At 28.5% G+C, this 21,302-nt stretch overlaps 3 protein-coding genes across 4 annotated transcripts; 2 read left to right on the top strand and 1 right to left on the bottom strand.

Moving 5' to 3' along the window:
- The first annotated feature begins 4,081 nt into the window (after positions 1–4,081).
- On the top strand, positions 4,082–5,914 carry GLYI4 (Lactoylglutathione lyase / glyoxalase I family protein). The gene is made up of 3 exons (XM_068621745.1): positions 4,082–4,342; positions 4,473–4,578; positions 5,461–5,914. The coding sequence occupies exons 1-3, from the start codon at positions 4,185–4,187 to the stop codon at positions 5,719–5,721; spliced, it is 525 nt and encodes a 174-aa protein (XP_068477846.1). The 5' UTR covers positions 4,082–4,184; the 3' UTR covers positions 5,722–5,914.
- A 6,930-nt stretch (positions 5,915–12,844) lies between these two features.
- PDF1A (peptide deformylase 1A) lies at positions 12,845–16,024 on the top strand. Of its 2 annotated transcripts, none has more exons than XM_068622774.1 (4): positions 12,845–13,474; positions 14,158–14,247; positions 14,351–14,418; positions 15,524–16,024. In XM_068622774.1, the coding sequence occupies exons 1-4, from the start codon at positions 13,103–13,105 to the stop codon at positions 15,762–15,764; spliced, it is 771 nt and encodes a 256-aa protein (XP_068478875.1). In that variant the 5' UTR covers positions 12,845–13,102; the 3' UTR covers positions 15,765–16,024. The 2 variants fall into 2 exon arrangements, 1 of the variants encoding a protein (XP_068478875.1); XR_016516419.1 differs by having other exon boundaries at positions 12,977–13,474; positions 14,337–14,418.
- Positions 16,025–18,947: 2,923 nt separating this feature from the next.
- LOC137818367 (MAPK kinase substrate protein At1g80180) lies at positions 18,948–19,594 on the bottom strand. The gene has a single exon (XM_068621744.2). It carries the CDS (start codon positions 19,516–19,518, stop codon positions 19,198–19,200), a length of 321 nt encoding a protein of 106 aa, XP_068477845.1. The 5' UTR covers positions 19,519–19,594; the 3' UTR covers positions 18,948–19,197.
- Positions 19,595–21,302: the final 1,708 nt, after the last annotated feature.

Here is a 21,302-nt window from a genome sequence, read left to right as displayed (position 1 = left end):
CGAATACCAAGTTCTCACTTGAGTATGAGAATGTCTTTTACAAATACCATTTGAAATTGGAGTGTATAAAGTGAAGGAGGAAAAATACAAAGGAAGAGTGGTGAAAACTTTGTTCAAAAACAAGTACCAAATTTTTAAAAAAAAATATATATAAACAGGTATAATATTTCTTATAAAATAATAAAAAAATAACATAATAAATAAATAAATGAACCCTAAAACTTCTTCATTTAAAAAATACGCATTTAGATTGATAATACAAAGAAAAGTTAAATCAATTTTCGCTGTACCGTATGTGGCTGGATGATGTAATTAATTTTTTAATTTATAAGAATTAAATATATATTAAACAAATTACAATAACTTATCCATCGTGTTTAATTAACTAAGATAAAATCTTATCATTTTTATGTAATTTTATTTTAATGAAATTCACTTGAATGATTGACAACTTGAAATGGACATTTTTTCATACATATATAATATTTTAAATAAAGTAAATTACGATAAAAATATGTCTCAATTAAGATTAGGGAACTTAAAAAATAATTAATTGATCTTATTTTCATTCTTAAGAATGAATGATATAAAGGTAGAAATGAGAAGAAAATTTAAATGAGCTAAACAACTACATCAACCTCTAATGATAGTTACTTGATTGTTCAAGAGTTAGTAATTATTCTATTAATATATCTATCTACTTTTACTATTGTATGAATGTTCTTTTTAATAAAATAAGTACTTAATAATTTAGTCTCAAAGTAACATGCATGATATATAATTATGAGTTATTTTAAAATCACCAACTCTCGCACAAGTGATTATAATACTCACTTAAGAAGAATTCTTCCTAAAACTTGTTTATTAAAATAAAACTAAAAAGGTAAAATATCATTCTTCTAAAAATAAATAAAATATTAATAAAAGATGATCCAACAAGAGAAGTATCTAAATAAATGTATATTATTAAACCAATAAAACAGTTAAAACCAATGGTAATATAATTTTTTTTATAAATTTTCATTGAATAATCCATTAAACTTTTTTTAAAATTATAGCATTGTTCTTTTATATTTTCACAGAATCCAATAGAACTTTTTCACAGAATAAAAAAGATATTTAGTAAATTATGAGCATAACCTTTTGGCCTGGCATCAACTATATTAATGTGTTGATGACATGACACCACCGTCAACACATTTTAAAATCTAATTAATATAAAAAAAATTAACTTTTATGTCAATTCAAAATGATGCCAAATTATTTTGTTGGTACTTTATCACGTGAAGGCTATAATTTTTTTTAATTAAATAATTTTTAACTTATATTTAATTAGTTATCAATTTATAACTATTAATTATTTAAATTTTAAAATTAATAATTAATAAATTTAATAATTAATTAAATATTAATTTAATTTTTTTTTATAAATTCTATTAATAATAAAAATTATTTTAAAAAATAATATTTTTTACTCTATAAATAATATATAATTTAATTAATAATTAATTATTTTTAATTTTTAAAATTAATTTGTATTTATAATATAATATAGAGATTCATCATTTGATTAGAAGAGTTTCACTTTTATTTTCAAATTAAGTGCATTAAATTCAGTGGTGTATTTAACAAATTTAGTTCAATAATTTAAAAATAAGGTGAGTTATTCATGAGAAGATTCTGATTCTGTCAAAGTATGAATAGTATGCGATACATGGAGACACTATAACTTACATACTCATAAATAAAAAAATTACCATCTCAATCGATCAAAGTTAATATTAATATAAATTTAAAAAAAGATTGCATAAAATTTAATAAATATAATTGAATAATTTAATAGTTATTTACACTATAGTGCATACATCTTTTCTCATTTTAAAACATTTTTGAAAATGTGTTCAAATCGTGCGAGAAGAAAAAAATTATATGTTGTAACCATTGAATTTATAATTAGATTGACATTTTTCAATTAAATTAAAGTACTAAACAAACTAGAAAAAATATTATTTTTTAAATAATGTGAAATGCATAAAAAGTAAACGAGAGGAGTTAACAAATTATTTCTTAAAACTTTAAGGCAATAAACTTTATTATGAATTATAATATAAATTATTAAATATTTTAAATATAAAAATGTATGACAGATATTATTTACTTTACTAATTTCACACGTAACTATAAACAAAAATATTTCTATACTTTTAGTTGATATTTCAATCCAAATTCCGTGTCCAATACATTTTGATTCTTATATAAGTTACCGTGTTAGAAACGGATTTAGAGAAGGAGTTATTTTGTTTCTGTTCATTCTTTTAGCAGTTTGGTTCTTTTTTTTTAAATTGTTTAAATAAAATTTGAATAATTTTTAGAAAAGTTATTAATTATTAAAATTTAATTATGTTTCAATTTAAATTATTAAATATAAATATAAAATTTAATTTTAATTCAATTTAAATTATTAAATATAAATATAAAATTTAATTTCAAACAATCAATACTATTTTTTATTTTCATTACTAATGTCATGTATTAGTTATAATATAATTCAGACTTTTTTTTATCAAGATAATAGATCTTTGCATTTTTAATCATTTAGATATCATCATTAATTTTGTTTTATATAAATATAAATAAATATCAAGAAATAAAATTTCAATAATCTTTGCTCCAACTATACATTAAAATTGTAAACATGTCTTTACACATTAATCTTAATTTTTTTAAGGGAATTTTGGATTCACATTGTACTGACAGGAATCAAACGACAGGTGTTAATACCGACATGATCAAAGTCATTAGGATCGAACAGAAGGTTAGCAAGACTAAATACCGATTAAATATTAAGTAATACGTTATTAATTATGATTCAAAATTCTAATTCAGTCCAACAACCATGAACCATAATAATCATATAAATAATCACAAGTTTTGAGGTAAAACTACATTGTCATTACGCATTAATTGTACCGAATATTGAATATCAAAATCTCACTTGAATATCAAATTGTTTTTTACCGGTATCATCCTGACCGAGTATTTGCAAAGGAGTAGAGACTAGTGAAAAGAAAGAAGAGAAAACAATTTAAGGGTAGAGAGTTGTTTGGTGAAGCGGGAAAAAAAAAAGTGACCTACCGACCAAAGAGAAAGACAATAGTTTTCTTAGTCTCAACTCACTTGATAACACACATAAAATGTTATTAGAATAAAAAATTGTTCAATTAAATCCAAATTCACTTTTCCATTTCTAACTTTATTCAATAAAACTATAATGTACCATTCATGCGTCTTTAACCAAAAGTTTCCGACGACAAGATTGAATACTATTATAAATGTATTTATTTTGCTGATATGGTTTATTAAAATTCATAATTTATGATTTAAATATTTACATAATATAAAAATTTATTATATAAACTAGCCGGAACACAGACAATTTAAAAAATAGGATAAAAAAAGAAAGTACGTGAAAAGAGAGAAAGTAAAAAGAACTGAATATAACAAATATCTTTAATTTTTTATTTAATTAAAAAGAAGATCAGTTTAAAACAGAAAAGTACCAATATCTACATACTCCTATAGTCCACATCTAACAATAAATATTAATAAATATATTTAATTTTTTATTTAATATTTTTTTTGAGTTGAATGATATTAAATAAAATAAATTTTAAAATTAAAAAACTACTTTATTAAATATATAGGTATAGATTAAATATTTATTTTATATAGAAGCGATCGAGAATATACGGATTTTAAGGTTTGAAGTTTTGCTTTGTCAGAAGAATCTCAGCTATGTTATTTTAGTATTTTAAAATAAAATAAAAAATAGTTTTGTAATTCAGAGGGTTGATGTTTTTTTTTTTTAGTTTTTAGTAAATATTTATTATAGAATAAAAACAAATGTGTATGATAAGTGTCACGTGTCATGAACCGGCACACAGTGGTAAGATCCTAGTCAGCATCGAGTGGTTGATGTAATCGACAAAATACGTATCTGACAGACGTACCACGAAAAGGGACACGTGGCGCACAGCAGAGGCTTCAAAGGCTCTATATAGAGCAGTAGCAGTTATGCTACTTTTGCGACACTCTTTCTACCTTCATTTCAATTTTCCATTTTCTTTTCTTCCACTTTCTCTGGTTTTTCATTTTCTTTTGTTGAAAAGATCTTTTGTTTGACAATGAAGGACACCAGTGTTGAAAACCCTCTGCGCCTTCAGTCTGTAAATCACATCTCCCTCATATGCAGATCAGTGGAAGAATCAATGGATTTCTACCAGAACGTTCTTGGATTTTTCCCCATTAGAAGGCCTGGTTCTTTTGATTTTGATGGGGCATGGTAATTAGTTTCACACACAACATCACCATCATGAATCATTAAGATCAAGATCTTTTTTTGCAGCTAAAAAAAATGCCTTTATGCAGATAATCTTGGTGGGGTTTTCATTTTCTGTGTGTTTACTTCGCAGGCTATTCGGCTATGGTATTGGGATTCATCTGCTAGAAGCAGAGAACCCAGAAAAGTTGCCAAAGAAGAAGGAAATTAACCCGAAGGATAATCATATATCTTTTCAGGTCAGAGTATTTTGTAAATTGAAAATCAAGTTCAATCAAGTTGAACACGTTTCTAGGAAGATCAAAATTCTAGTACATTGATGTGGATTTGTTAATGATTTCTTTAAGAGAAGAAAGAGAACAATCCCGAGATATAATAAAAACAAAGTATCAGAAGATAGACAAAATCATGACCTTTTCAGTTTTAGGCATAATCACTTCTTGCTTTGTATGACCACTTGTTCACCAAACACACTCAAACTTTAGTGATAGGTAGCTATCATTAACTGGGAGTTTGCTTTGATATTTTGAAGAGTTTTCCGTGTGCAACATTGTTTTTCTTTGTACTTATCTACACTTCTGAGTTTTCTCTCTCTCTTAAAGCCAAATGCACACAGACACAAACAAAGTTATTATGCATAGGCAAGTGTTTTGTAGTTCCTTGTATTCAAGATTTCAAGGGTTTTGATTGCAAATCTAATATGCCGATTTTATATGAAGTTGAGTTACGATGAATGTTCACTTCTTAATATGATATCAGAATTATTTTTGAGTTTCTTAATATGATATCAGAGTTATTTTTGAGTTTATCTTAATAATTGTTTATTGAGCTTATGCGCCCGTTATCATACCACTTGTAATATATTATACCACTTGTAATATATTATCTCATATACGAGAGTAGGTTAAAAATCTCTCATCAACTTAGAGATTATGATATTTCATATTATATAGGTTTCGTATAATCTCTAGGTTTCGTCATCGATTATGACATTTCATAGTATATAGGTTTTCAAATCGATTTTATAAGATTGTATTACGCTTAAATTTCAGTTCTTAGTTTTTGATGAGATCACTATTATGAAGAGAGATTTATAATATGTGTGATTTGTGGTTGAGCAGTGTGAGAGCATGGGGGCAGTGGAGAAGAAGCTGAAGGAGATGGATATTGCTTATGTGAGAGCAACGGTGGAGGAAGGTGGGATCCAAGTGGACCAACTCTTCTTCCACGACCCTGATGGCTTCATGATCGAGATATGCAACTGTGATAGCTTACCTGTGATTCCCTTGGTTGGTGAAGTGGCAAGAACATGTTCCCTTGTGAATCTTGAGAAAATGCAGAATCAGCAGCAGCAGATACAAAACATGCTTCAACAACTGTGATGACATGATCCTTAAATTATGTGGTGAATCTTAAGAGTATATCCACAGGGATCGATCACAAAAGGAGTAGTTAATCTTTTTATGTGGCTGAGTGGTTAATTTATCATGTTGTTTCTTTTTTTTTGTTCAGTTTCCATTGTGACATAATCATCAAATAATAAACAATTTGCCAAACACAGTAGTGCTTTTCCAACGATGTTCCAAAGTGGAGTTTGCGTTGCTGGTTTCATTTTAAAATCATATAGTTTTCTGTAAAGTTTTTGCTTTGGTACCTTTGTGATCAAGTGACCCACATTCACATGATAGCAAATGAGATCATTCCATGTCATTTGATTAAGCATAATTGTTCCAACTCAACATTAAACAATGCTGTGTCGTATCTCATTCACCTTCTTCATGCTCACTTTTTCAATTCATACGATGATTAACATTCTTTTCTGCAAGCAATACACTTGTTATTAACACGTAAAATATGCCAACTAAATTTTTAATTTAAAAGATAAAATATTTATTTAAATATTTCAGTATTTTTTTTATAATTATGTTGGAGATTCTACGTCAACTAAAAATAAGGACAATTCATTGTATATAAGTGGGTGTAAACCTCACTTCATAAGCCGGTTTTATGGAGTTGAGTTAAGCTTAAAGTTCACTTTGTAATATGGTATGAGAGCCATTTCGAGTCTATTCTAGCGAGTATTTGTTGAATTTATCAGGTTATCCGCTATCGGGCCGTTATCGAACCACCCATAATATGTTATTCCACGCACGAGCTGTCACTCTCGACGTGAAAGAGTGTGTTGGAGATCTCACGTCAACTAGAGATAAGGACAAATCATTGTATATAAGTGAGTGCAAATCTCATCTCATGAACCAATTTTATGGAATTGAATTAGGCTTAAATACACTTCGTAATAAGTTATAATTTGATACATAATTGTTATTCAATTTATACACCTTAAACAAATATATTATGTTTTTATCCGGTGGAAAGATTTGTTTCTTTTCACTTGTTGCAGAGGAGTGACATTTTTGTTGGCAGTGTTTTTTTTAATGACACTAGTGATAATAATGGGATTAAAAAATATTATATATATATTGATAACTATTTTATACAATGCACACTTGTGTTTGATGTAGAGTTGTAAATTCTTTAAAGAGCCTCTTCCACTCAAATTATTATGCTAGAAAACAATCATGCAAAAAAGATAATAAGTTATAATATCTTAACAATGACTTTGGAAACATTTTTGTATCAACACCTTGTAATGAATGATATTGCAAATTCACACACGACACCTTCTTTTCATATCTATCACGTTTTAATGACAAAGTAAAGTGACATGATCTTTTATCGATTTGGTTAATAAATTATGTCTTTATTCATATGATTTTGGTTATTGATAAAGTCTAAATATCTTATATATATAGTATAATATATACTATATATTAATCACGCATTTATAATAATAATAATCATTTCAAGTAAAGTAAGTAATTAATTAACATAATCCATTTGAAAGCCTTGAAAGTTTGAATAACATGTACATCTAAATTATAAGTAGGAAGAAATATAATTTTAAAAAAAAGGATAAATATATTGATTGAGAAAGAATAGATATTTGATTTTTCTTTTTAAGAGTGGGAAGAAATATAAAGAAAGAAATAACGCGAAATCAATTATGTATATTGATTCATTGGTTACATTTAGTTTTATTAACCCTAAGTTTTACCTTTAAAGATAAATTAATGAAATGATTAGAAAAGTGGGTGAAACACTTTTTAAGAAGAGAATTAAGAAATGTTGGATGTTAGGTAACCCTAATAATGAGTATCCTTTGTTGTATTTCCGCATAAAGGATTTGGATTTGGTGGTCCAATTTCTGATTCCTTCACTCCCATTTCCCATTTTCAACCAACTCCATGTGTGGTCCTCAAAAACTTGTTCTATCATTATTATTTTCAACAGTACAATTCAATTCGAGTCTTCCACTTCGATGAATGATGGTGGAAAAATCTACAAAAGATAATTCCACGATCAAATTAGTCCGAATAGAATATACAATGTAAGAGTTGAGAGAATAAAATTACATTTGATACTTATTGTCTATGGTATTTATACTTTTTACATGAATATTTATTGTCATAGATCCACACGTAAAATTTAAAAGAGGATTCAATTATATCTTAATTATGATTTACAAATAAATTGACTTAATTATGATTAAATAACGTTTTAAAGATTCTATTTGAATTTAAGTAGTTGAAAGACCATCGACTAGTCGACCCTCTTGACCATCTGATTATTGACTTCAATAATTATACGATTTTGATCCACGAATTTCATATGTATACCTTATCTATCTGCATAAGTATAGTATTAAATTAGAATTTATTCTTAATGCAACAATTTTATGAAACAATCCTATTTTATAAAATAATAGTTATACTTAAAAATATATTGTTAATTTTTAAACATATATATATTACACTTTATATTTATTATATATATATATATCAAATAATTGTATTTAAAATTAGAATATTTTATTAATATGACTTAAATTTTAAAAATAAATATTTGATATTTTATTTAAATTTATTGGATTGTTATTATTTTTTATTTTTGAAACAGGTCTAAATGATATATTGGTTCAATATAAGCTGAAAAATTTGTAGTCCGTTCAGAAAATGCCCTTTTTTGGCTTGATACAAAATTGTTAGGTGTTCTGTTGACTTATTCCCATTCAAACGCCGTTTCAAATAAATTTTGGCCTAACTTGGTTAATATTTCAAAACAAGACACAATTTTTTGCCCAACCTAAAATACACTATTCTTAAATTTAAAAAAAATTCCATACAAAAAATTAACCCTATATACAACATAAATAATATATTATTGTCTTATCCAAAACTATTTCAGAAAGATTGATTATATTTTATATTTTTTTAAACTATAATCGTGCTTCAGATCCTAATTTTTTTTAAAAAAAATATTAAATTCTATTAGTGTGAATGCAATTGGTAAAAAATAAATTCGTACATTCTCAAGATAAGCAACGATTACACTCAAAGTAATTTACATTTAATATTTTAACAAATTAATTTTCAATTTTTAATAAATTGCATGATTAAAAAATATCACACATTTATTATTTTTTAAAATTTAAATACTACCCTTTATATATAAAATCAAACCTCAAATAACTACTTCACTTCCGTATTTTTAAAAAGACGAATCATTCTGAACTTGTATTAATACGACTTCATTTACATTTATAAAAATAAAATAAAAAATCATATAATTTCTTTGAAATAAAATAGTGTCGAAAAATACTATTTCAGTAAATATTAAATCAAAGTAAAAAAAAAAACTAATTATTACGCCACGCATAATATTATTTTTAACTTTCTTATTATATATGACGATTTTTGCATCACTTGAAACAGAGTAATCTATGACCCTTCAATTAATCAGGGTTAGTTTAATCGATTAAACATACACTAATTATTTATTATCTAATTTATCTTTTGTGAATAATCATTAAACTTTCCCCTGTACTTAACAAATCAGAAGAAAAAAAAAAGAAGAGATAGGAAGAAATGAAAAATTTCTCATAAAATCAACTTATAAGATAAAACTTACATCCAGTTATATACTATGAAATGTCTTAATATTTAATTGATGTGGGATCTCTAACCATAAATAAAAGGAGGGGGAGAAAGAGATAAAAAACACTTATATGTCTAAATACATGGTTTGTGCATAAAAACAATGAACACAATTTACAGAAAAAAGATGCATAACATTATGCATGAATGAATTTATTAGGCATAAGAACATGGAACTATTTTATTCTTGACATATACTTATGATGAAGCTAGTGTTCCCTGTGATTGTCTATGGATTGAAGGCTCTGAAGTAGCAGATGGTGCCTGAAGTTCTTGATGAAGGCATCAGCACTGGCATTGATGTCTTCTGTTGCCATCTTCTCTACCTTCTTTGCATCTCTCTCTTTCTTCTCTTCCCTTGGAAAAGCTTCATGCTTCATGTAGTTTCTTCCCATTGTTCTTGCTTCTGTCAGTGTTGTGCTACAAATATATTCAATGGAATATTGATGCTTTGTAACCTCATCTCTGCTTCCTTATATATACACATACCAAGCAAAAGGGAATATGTATATATAGTTTCTTTTCTCTTTCTCATCTTTTTCACTATTCAAAGTCAAAGATAGGTCACAAACATATAACTAAAAGATGCTTAGAACTTTCAAGCAGCCAAAATTTAGGTCTTGGTAGGTTTAGGGTTTATAGAACTTTCCTGTTTAAGTTTTGTCTTTTTTTTTCATGAAAATCTTATATTCTGTGATTCCATTCTACTTTTTAATGGTGAATGAATGACCTTGTGCATATATTTTCTGGTTGTAACAAAAAAAATTCAATTTTTCTTAGTGTTGTTTAAGATATGATTTCATTGCCCTTCAAAGATTCTTGCTTGATGAGTCAAATAATATTGCTGCAACTTTAGTTAATTGTTGTATATAGAGAATCTAGTGTGCCTTTAAGACCATTGACAGATTAAGAACTTTGACAAATTAATGTTAAAAACTTAACATATGCTTTTACTTTCTCAATTGATTTGAACAATTATAAAAAAAAAAAAATATTTTTGTTGAAAACTATTACTATATTACAAATAAAAAACTAATAGTCGTTTTTAGGTAATTAAAAGTAATTAATAAAATATATTACACTAAAAGAAAAACATGAAATAGAAATCAGTTTTAGAGACAAAAAATAATTAGCTGCTATGGTGATTAAATTAGAAACCATTTTAGAGACTAAAATAAATTGGTTTCTAAATTAGTTTTTATTATTATTAAATAATTTATAAATTAGTATCTAATTAGCAACAAGGTTTTTGCTACCAAATTTAAAATATAAATAACGAGTAGTTAAAACTTTGGTTGCTAATTAGATACTAGTTTAGAAACCATTTATTAATGATAAAAATTAATTTAGAAACTATTTTTTTTAGTTTCTAAAATGTCTCTAATTTAGTTAATATAACAATAAATCTTTTTTTTTCTTTAAAATTGATTTCTATTTCATGTTTTTTTTAGTGTTATATAAAAAAAAAATAGTTAAGTCACTTTAAAATATTTATAATTTTTAATAATTAATTTTATGGAAGAATCCAAAGATAATCATCTTTAATGAATCTCACCCCTTTCAATTATACTTTTTTATACACAATATTCAAATATAATTTTTTTATTTAAACAGATAAAGTAGAACTGGAACCAACAAAATATTGATATGTTTAATTAATTGTGCATCTTCACAGTCATGGCCAATATCCACTTTTTATTCTGTAATATTTTTTAATCATGTATTTAGCCATTACAACTAAGTTCTTCAATTACTTTTATTTTATTTTAAAAGTTTCCAGTTTCAATTTTTTTTCCATGAATTAATTAAAATGTAACTAATTATAGACTATTTTTCTTTTCTGAATTGATTAAGATGTAATTAGAGATCTTTGTTATAATATTTTACAAACCTTTAATGTGTTTATTTTCTGCATTGATGACAGGTTCAGATCCCATAAGATAATCATCAACATAGCAACATTAATTAGCAACATATACATTAAAAACAAACATACACAAGTATGTGTCATAATTTCTGCTGCATGTGTTCTTAAAAGTAATAAACTATAATCTGCAACTCTGGTATCTGCACCTACCTGCCTAACTCAGAGAAGATAGGTACAAAGCATGCAATTAAAGAAGTTCCTCCCAAGAAAAGTAGAAGAACTGTAGCATGATTCGTTTATGTGATTATCCTTACATACGTGGAATTCATTATGATCATGGGGTTTGCAGAAGTTCCAGATTTCTATGCATGCAGTTGTGGAAATGTCAAAAATCTAAAGGTATAAGCTATGTTGATTATTTTATAGCTAACATCCCAATGAAGAAAAGTGGCTTTATGCTGTTTCTTGGCATTTGGTGGTGGCTATTTAGCCAACAAATGGAAGATTCTTGAAGGGAAAATGGCAGGGAAACACAAAGCAACTTTTGTACATATGCATGTAAATCTATCAGTAACGTGTTTGAAATCTGAAAATGGTTTAACTAGCTTCTGGTTTTTCTTCTTCTTTTTATTCCTTTTAACTATGAAATTTGATTTGGCATGTTATTATAAACATATGAAAATGACTTGGACTCTATCCTGTTTTCACTTTAATCCATATCCATTATTTATCTGCAGATGATAGATCCTCCTATAAGGAAGATGGAAAAGGGTTTTTGGGGCATTTTTTCAAGAAGCCTTCAAAATTATGATAAAGATGGTATTGGTATCTATATAAAATAAAAAGATAAAAATATTTTATAATATATAAATAAATATATATTTTACTTTATGAATTGATTTTATAAAATTAAATTAAACTTAAAATTTACTTTCTAATAAATTATAATTTTAAAGAGAAAGACCTTTATCATACCAAACTAAAAAGAGTAACCATAACAACTACTAAATTGATGATAGTTACACCATAAAATTTGATTTAATGAATTTTTAGGCCTAACTATGGTTGTTTCCTTTCATATGTTCTTTCTTACTTCCATAATTTTTTTATTTTAAAAAATATTCTGAATTACTTAATTTGAATTTTTTTTTTAAATTTGTAATTAGCTTATGGATTCCGTAATCTGGAAGCCTTTTTTTCATATGCATGATTAATTTTCGAATTACATAATCTGAAAGTCTTTTTTAGTTTATAGATTATGTAATCTGGAAGTCTTCTTTCAAATGCGTGTCATATTACATAATTCGAAAACTACTCTATAGGGTAACACAAGAAGAATAAAAAGGTATTTTCATGTTTTGTATCGAGGTAAGAACCTATGAAGATGCAGGTAGAAAAAGTCAATAACTAGAAAGCCCAACAGTTCCTCTTGGTCCGGTCCTTTCGATTGGAAAATAGTGAGTGAGCCCATTCATATGTTAGCCCATTTCTTCCTGCACCCCTATACTCTTTTCTTTCACCGACAATGTTGCTCTTTTTTTCATCTTTTTCATTGAAAACCTTAAGTCCATTCTTTTTTATTATGAAATTCTGGTTCGGAATTTGAAATATAATTTTACACATGAAAAAAGAAAATCTTACATTTTTTTTTCAAAAAATTTCAGAATTGAAAGATTAATAATATGAAGGTGGAGAAAGAAATTGCCCCTATGTTATCCAAAAAGAAACAGTCATATGTTGTCTAATGAGTCCAAAAACAGCAGAAGCCATAAACAGTCCCTTTGGGGTGGTGCTTGGTGGTGAAGATTTGCATAACAATCTGCACAAACTGTGAAAAAGGGCATGGAGGCCTTGCACTTGCACCGCGTGCTTCCCATGCCTGTTCCTCAAAATTCCATCTTTTGGCGCGCAACTGCAACCCCATTATCCACAGTTCCCATTGCAAGGCCACCATTGCGTTGGAAATCAGCATCCTCCCAAACTTGCACTGCCAGAGCAGGGTGGTTTTTGGGTCTTGGAGCAGACACCAAGAAGACAAATTTACCTGACACTGTCAAAGCCGGTGACCCTGTTCTTCACGAGCCCGCTCGGGAAGTTGATCCCAATGAGATAAATTCGGAGAAAGTGCAGAATATCATTGATAACATGATTAGGGTCATGAGGAATGCTCCTGGAGTTGGTCTAGCTGCTCCCCAGATTGGAATTCCTTTCAGGGTCTGTTCCATTTTTCCTAATTTTCTGTTTTATAGGTTCCCCATTTTGTGTATTTCTCTTCACTTACCTGTTTTAATTAAGTTAAATACATGTTTTTAATAATAAAAATTCGCTTCCACATTCCATTTCTATTAGAAATTAAGATATTTTATAGCATATAAGTAACCTTATAAGATGATTTATGAGATTGAGTTAAGTTTAAAATTCACTCCTTATAAATCAAATCGATTTTATAAGGTTGAGTTTGACTTAAAATCAACTTCTTAATATCATATTGGAGCCTATTTTAGTGATTGTTTATTTGACTTATCAGGTCACTTGCTATCAGACCCATATTGGAACACCCTAATATATATATAGTCCCACACACATTGATGATCTCATATCGGTTTACTTATTTTGAGAAGATAGCGGCAAAGTTAGGATGAAGTTACTTCATACTTGTTACAATAATAGTGTGGAACAATTGAAAGTCAAATTGTGCATCTCATTTGTACAATGTTCTGCCATTCCTGTAATAAGAAAGTGCGTTGAAGGCTTACCTTGAAAAATGGTTGCTTTACTTTTTTAACAATATGCTGATAGTTCAAAGCAATGAGGTTTATTGTGCTAGAATATTCTGATGTCACTGCACAATGTGGAGCTGTGTGGAAATATATTTCATTGTCTTCTCGTTTATGCAGATAATTGTTTTGGAAGATACCAAAGAGTATATTAGTTATGTACCGAAGGAAGAGGCTAAAGTTCAAGATAGAAGGCCTTTTGATCTTTTGGTATGTTCATATGCAGAGAAAAGGAGATAATTTAATTTAAATCTACAGTTTTTCCCTAAGGTCTGTTACTTTAATACATCATTCATTAGTTTTCTTGAGGCAGGTCATCCTGAATCCCAAGCTAGAGAAGAAGACCAAGAAGACTGCTCTATTTTTTGAAGGGTGCTTGAGGTGTGTGCTTTGTCTTTGCTAGACTATAAATTCACTATCTGAGAGTAGAACCTATTGTATACTTCTTCTTACACTTGGAAATTTGTGTATGCCTAAAACATTTGTTGCACTAACTCTCTCTAGGCTATTGGTCCTTTTTGGGGAAATGGCTATTTTCTTTTTATCTGAGAGCAATATAATGCACCACTTCTCTCAATTACTATAACAAGACCTAATTCTAAGATGCAGGCAAACAATTTGACATTATCTAATGATTTTGCTTAATGCAGTCTATTAAAGTGCGTATATGCCTTCATTAAATTGCTTGAAAGATTATGTGCCAGGGGTTTATATTTTTTGCTTGATGGCTAAAAGTGTATTACTAATGCATAGTAGTAGTAGTTGCTTTGATAGAACTATCTTAAAAAATGATTGTTGGCACATACATTGTTGAAGATTTTACATCATGTGGAGATATAACCAAATTACAATATATAAGTGGGTGTAAACTTCAACTTAAGTTTAAAATTCATTTTTTAAATATGGTACTAGAGTCATTCGGAGTTTATTCCAGCAAAATTAGTTGAGTTTTATCATGTCACCCATTATCGGATCTCTTTCTATTTCCACGCCTGATCTCCTTGGTATGACGAGTTGTGTTGGAGATTTCGTATATGACAAAATTATAGTATATAAGTGGATGTAAACTTGATTTTACAAGTTGGTTTTGTAGAGTTTGATTATGCTTAAAACTTACTTTGCTAAGATACATTAATGATTTCAAAATTTTAAATACTGGTCTGAATGTTTGATATATTATTGTTCAAATCTGGCTTATTAGCCTTATGTATCCTGAAGTCAACCTGTATTTTGTTTGTTTTAGTAGTTTGATGTCTAATATTCAGGAGCTTTGTGGATATCCTAACTTCAAGCATTCCAAAATAGAAATTTGTTAATTGTGAGGTACCATGAGTATAATGCTTGAACATGGCTGCAGTTCCCAAAGTGACATGTGCAGCACTATAGTGAGATATCTTATTAATCTCATGCCATAGTGAATGAGATTTCTTCCAACTTGTTCATCTACAGTACCACATACATCTGAAATGGTTATAACATTATGCAGTGTTGATGGGTTTAGAGCACTGGTGGAAAGATCCCTTGATGTTGAGGTCACAGGTTTGGATCGCTATGGTGTGCCAATCAAAATAAACGCATCTGGGTGGCAGGCCAGGATTTTACAACATGAATGTGATCACTTGGAGGGAACTCTGTATGTTGATAAGATGGTACCTAGAACTTTCAGAACTGTGGACAACATGGACCTGCCTCTTGCTCAGGGATGCCCTAAACTTGGTCCTCGTTAACCCTGCTTTTGTCTCTGACAAGGAATTGAATACAGATTTCTAATGCATGTTATTGACTTCTGTGAATCCTAAATGGAACACCAGAATCAATGCCACCATTTTTGCCAAGAATAGCCCTTGCACTACACTACAAGATGATGTGCAAGTTTCAGTGCTGTATCATTACTTTGAAAAAAAGTTCTGAATTGTAGATTATGAAAGTTTGATTTTTCTCTCCATTGTAGTAATAAGATTTTTCTGTTACTTCATTGAGATTCAAACCTGTGTTTTCACATGTTCTTTTGTACTTCAGTTTCAACTGGGTAGGTTGTGATAGTAGTCTAAAGCTATGTTGACAATGATCCATAAATGGGAAGAACTCGAAGAAAAAAAAGATAACTTTCATATTTTTTTCAACAAAATAATAATTTTTATTATATAAGAATTAAAATTTATATGCATAGAAATCCTTATTTCTTGTTTCCAAAGAAGCTAACTTTGATGTTTTTAAACACATTGTGTTAAAAGTTAACATTTATATGCATAAAAAATCATATTTATTACTTTGTTATGTATCACAAAAATGTTAGGACAATAAAAATGTTGATTAAATATTTAATAAATATAATTATAATAGAATTAATATGTAGAATAAAATGTGAAATCATTGTACTTTTTCTTCTTCTTCTTGAAAAGAGATACCTAGATGGGAAACAAAATGTTGGGTTTAGGAACATTGAAACATAACGAAAGCAACGGTCCAATTCGGCGGCGATGTTGTCATTGTGTATACCTAACCTTTTCTTTTGCTAACCGATGGTTGAAACATGTCCATTATTAAATGTCCAACAACACCACATCAAAATAATCCAAAATTATAATAATTACATTCCAACCCATTATAATCTTATAATAATAATAAAAAAAAATGATTGAATGCTGAAGGTAAATATTAATAGGTAACAAGTTTTACTTTTCCAACATCAATAATGTTTTTAATAATGTTTTTTATTTTACGAGAGTTTAATTCAAAAATTAACTTAAAGTATATTATTTTTATAAGGTCGGGTTTCTTTTAGAGTGATTCGTTCTGTTATTTTGTTTTCGATCTTTACGGTTTTCAAGTGCAGTGGTCTCTGATTGGTTTTTTCTTTCAGTTTTCAAGTGCAGTGGTTTCTGATTGGTTTTTTCTTTCGTCGAATGAGTGGGAGAAACTTGTAAATGTACTTTGACGATCAAGTTAGTTCGAGTATAATATGCAAGTGAGTCGAGAAAGAAAAATTACCTTTGACGCTTGTCTTTCTTTAGTATTCATACCTTTTGGATGAGCCTTAGATGTTATGGATCTGTTCGTGAATTCCAAATAACGTCCAATCGTACCTTAATCACCATCTACAACTAAACTGACTTAACTATAATTAAGTGTGAGTTTATGAGCTATGTTTGGATTAAGAAACTCATTTGACTTTTTTTTGTCAGTCGACCATGTCGATCTTCTCAACTATGTTTGGATTAAGAAACTCATTTTTTTTTGTCATTCGACCATGTCGATCTTCTCAACTATCTGGTAGTACATATATACTAAGAATAATTTTTTTATTTCTTCTCATGTATATACTCCACTTGGGAAAGAAAAACATGAAAAAAAGAGAGAAAATGAAGAAGTTAAAGTGGAATTTTTGGAAAGGAGAAAGTGAATGAGGTCACAAAAGAATAATAAGCAGTTAGTGCGAATGTTTTTTTAACAATGATTTCAGAAACAGTAATTAGTGATCACAGAATCACGTCACGATTAAGTGATTATCTTCACTCTCACTCTCTCTTACTTATTGTAATATGTCCCATGAAACAGATGGAAAGTGCCCAAGTGGGGATAATAAACCATATTTATATTTATTTCTATTTCCACAATTTCGTTTTTTCAACTTTCTAATAAATTATTGCGTCTATATGATTATGAGATCCAGCACCACCCACGTTGAATTCAATGCTTTGATTTTTCTTGTTACCAACTTTTTTTATTAAAAAATAAATAAAATGTGAGTACATTTTAATTAATTCGATACTATGCTTGAAAGGAATATATAATATTTAAAACTTCACCATAGTTTTTTAGAAGCAACAAGGAAGAAGGTATTTGGATGCGATGATGTTTCACACCGAAGATTAAGGTTTAAAGATAGCAATAATTGGTGAGTGGAATTATTAATTATAGCACCTTCACAAAATAAATTATTATTAAAATAGTGTAGGAATATATTTGGATTAAAAAAAAGAAAAAGGGAAAGCATGCATAAAGATTTTCCCAGAAAAGCAAATGTTGATTAAAAAGGAATTTGCTACATTGATGATTCAATTCCCAAAACCAACAGAATAAATAGATGCTACCTCTAATTACTCTTTCATAGGTATAACCAAAAAGGGTTATTCCATCTCACTCACACCAACATTCATTATTGTTAAAATTTTAAAATTAATTAAAAATAATAACATTTTATATTTTATAATATACAAATATATGTAAAATTGAGATTATAAAATGAAGTTTAGTCCGAGTTTATTAAATTTATTGTATCAGTCATCTATGTCTATGGTAGAGTTTATTGAACTTATCAGACCATCTATGTCTATTGTCAGAGTTTATTGAACTTATCAGACCATCTATGTTTATTGTCAGAGTTTATTCAACTTATCAGACCATCTATGTCTATTGTCAGAGTTTATTCAACTTATCAGACCATCTATGTCTATTGTCAGAGTTTATTCAACTTATCAGACCATCTATATCTATTGTGAGATTTTATTGAACTTAACCGACCATCTGTGTCAGAGTTTATTGGACTTATCAGATCGTTTATGTTAAAGTTTATTAGAGTTATGAGAACATTTATATTACAGTTTATTGAAATTATATTATAATTTCACATCTTAACTTATCAACTCCTCATAAATTGATTTACATAAAATTGAATTAGAATTATAAATCACTTGTGGAATTAAACTTATTCATAGTGATCAATTTAGTGCCATATGCCAACAATAGAAGGAACAAGAAAACCAACACAAGAAATTCAACCATGTCTTTCATTCTGTTTGCAAGTGATCACAAATTCACAACAAACAAAACAAAAAAACAGAGGAATAAACAAAAGTAAAAGGAGAATACTAAACGAGGTTAAGATATTGCAATGCAGTGATGGTAAATTGGAAAAAGCATAATGATGTGAAAGATATTATTGGAGATTTACTTTTTACAGAGATCAAAATTCTAGGTCCACCCACCAAGTATACACATAATTACAATCACAAATCACAGAGAATTGAAAAATGAAAAAAAGCAAATTAATCCAAAGGGAAAACAGAGACCCACTGCTACAATTCACCATTCTCTTCTTCCTACCGTACATACCTATACGGAGACTCTCGGAAACCCATCTCCGCCGCCGGAAAAGACTTACCGGGACCGCTGCTTGGCGCCGGGCTTTTGGCGGCGACCCTTTTCCCCTGTTTTAGAGAAGGCGGCGCAGAAGCCGCAAGCAGAGAGCTTGGGAGAAGGAGGGTCGATCGCCGGCGAGACTTTTCCGGTGCGGTAGCCGCCGTTGGAGCGGGTTCTCTGGATGGGTGGCGGCGGTGTTCTTGCGTTAAGATTTTCAGCAGCCGCCGCCGCCTTTGGGTCTTGGTCGTTGCTCAATTCAGCGACTAATTTGTCGTCCCAAATAAGGCCTGATGAACCTTGTCTTCTGAAAGACACCGCAGATCTTTGCAGACCAGCCATGAGCTTCTCTGTTTTTTTTCTCTGTCTCTGTTTCTCTCTCTGTTTCTAGGTTTAGCTTAATTGAAGTGATTGTTGTGTGTGTAGATATGTATATATAGGTGCATGACTTTTACTGTTACAATTATTATTATTATTATTATTATGTAGACACTATGACGATGACGACGATGTCCAACAAAGGCAAGTGGCTAAAGGAAAAAAATCACAGAGAGGACGGAGTCAACGTCCGTTGGGATTTTACTTCTTCTTCCTTTTTTTCATCATAAAAATATTATTCTATATTAAAGATACTATTTTTTTTAGTTGAGAGTATAATAATATATAAGTGTTAAATTCCATTGAATTCGATTTAAAGTCTATTTATTTAATATGATATTAGAGTCATTTAGAATCTAATTTAACGAGGATTTGTCGGGTTTATCAGGTCATTTATTATCGGACTGATTGTCAGAGTTATTTAGAGTCTATCTTAACGAGTATTTATAGAGCATTTCAGGTCATCAGCTATCGAATCAATTGTCAAAATTATTCAGAATTTATCTTAACGAGTATTTGTCGGATTTATTAGGTTATTCGTTATCGGACTGATAGTTAGAATTATTTGAAATTTATGTTAATGAGTATTTGTCGGACTTATTAGGTCATTTGTTATCATCGTCATACTCATTAGAGTTTATCTTAACAAAATTTTGTCGGACTTACCAAGTCATCCACTATCAAACCAATCATTGATTTTATAAAGTTGAGTTAAACTTATTAAGGAAATAATAATTATCAAATTATATGCAATTATTGTATGTAATATTGTATGATATTGTACTAATTATATGCAATTAATTTAATAATGATATAATCTCATTATTAATATCCCTACCTAATTAGATTGTAAATTGGAGAGAAATTCCCTATATATTTCCTATACATGAAGAAGTGATATAACATACACATAAGGGAATAAGAAACATCTTATTCTTCTTACCATTTTTTATCATTTTCTTAATATCAACTTTACATTAAAAATATATTTAACCCTAAAAAAATCAACCACAAAAAAAAGTAACACCCTCATTATAATAATAGATAATAAAATGTAATAATATTATCTAATATAGAACACTTTGAATACCTAATTAACTTTTTTTTAGTGGGATAATGTCAGAAAGTTGATTGGTGACTCCGAATCTATGAAGTGCGGTGTTGATATGAAAATGGAGGTGGATCTTGTGGTTTCAATTATTACTAAGATCTTGTGGAGCTGAAGACGAAGAGCATTTTACTTGTTATTACAAATTTTTAAATTAAGTTTTGATGGTGAATTATCTGTTTTCATTTTCTAACTTTTAAAACTGAAATAAAAACAAAATTTATATTTATCCATTCAGTTTTAATCATGTGATTTCTCCCCTAAAGTCACGGATTAATCTTATTAATGGTGAAAAAAACCCCAAAAACATAGTATTTAGGAAAAAATGGAGAGGGTTTAGAAAATTAATTTTGGAAACATTATTCAACAAAAAAGGAAAACAAAAATGTATATGAATGTTTACAATAATTGGAGAAGATGAACTTCATAATCTTTTCCACGCAATTAAACATGGAGTTCTTTTATGTTTTCCAAATTATAATTCTTTTGCACTTATTAATGGATTGCATGATTGCATCAAGCTATTATTTCCTAATGGATGTGAGAAAAACATTAATTTAGTACCTACTTCATAAGAATAAAATTTGTTTTTTATTCACTATGGAAAATATAATCAAGAAAATCCAAATACAACATTTAG

The sequence above is a fragment of the Phaseolus vulgaris genome, chromosome 10, assembly GCF_051622355.1.
Source record: "Phaseolus vulgaris cultivar YP4 chromosome 10, ASM5162235v1, whole genome shotgun sequence".
NCBI lineage: Eukaryota > Viridiplantae > Streptophyta > Magnoliopsida > Fabales > Fabaceae > Phaseolus > Phaseolus vulgaris.
Note: the sequence above shows the minus strand (reverse complement) of the source record. Positions and strands in the feature narration are given on the sequence as shown.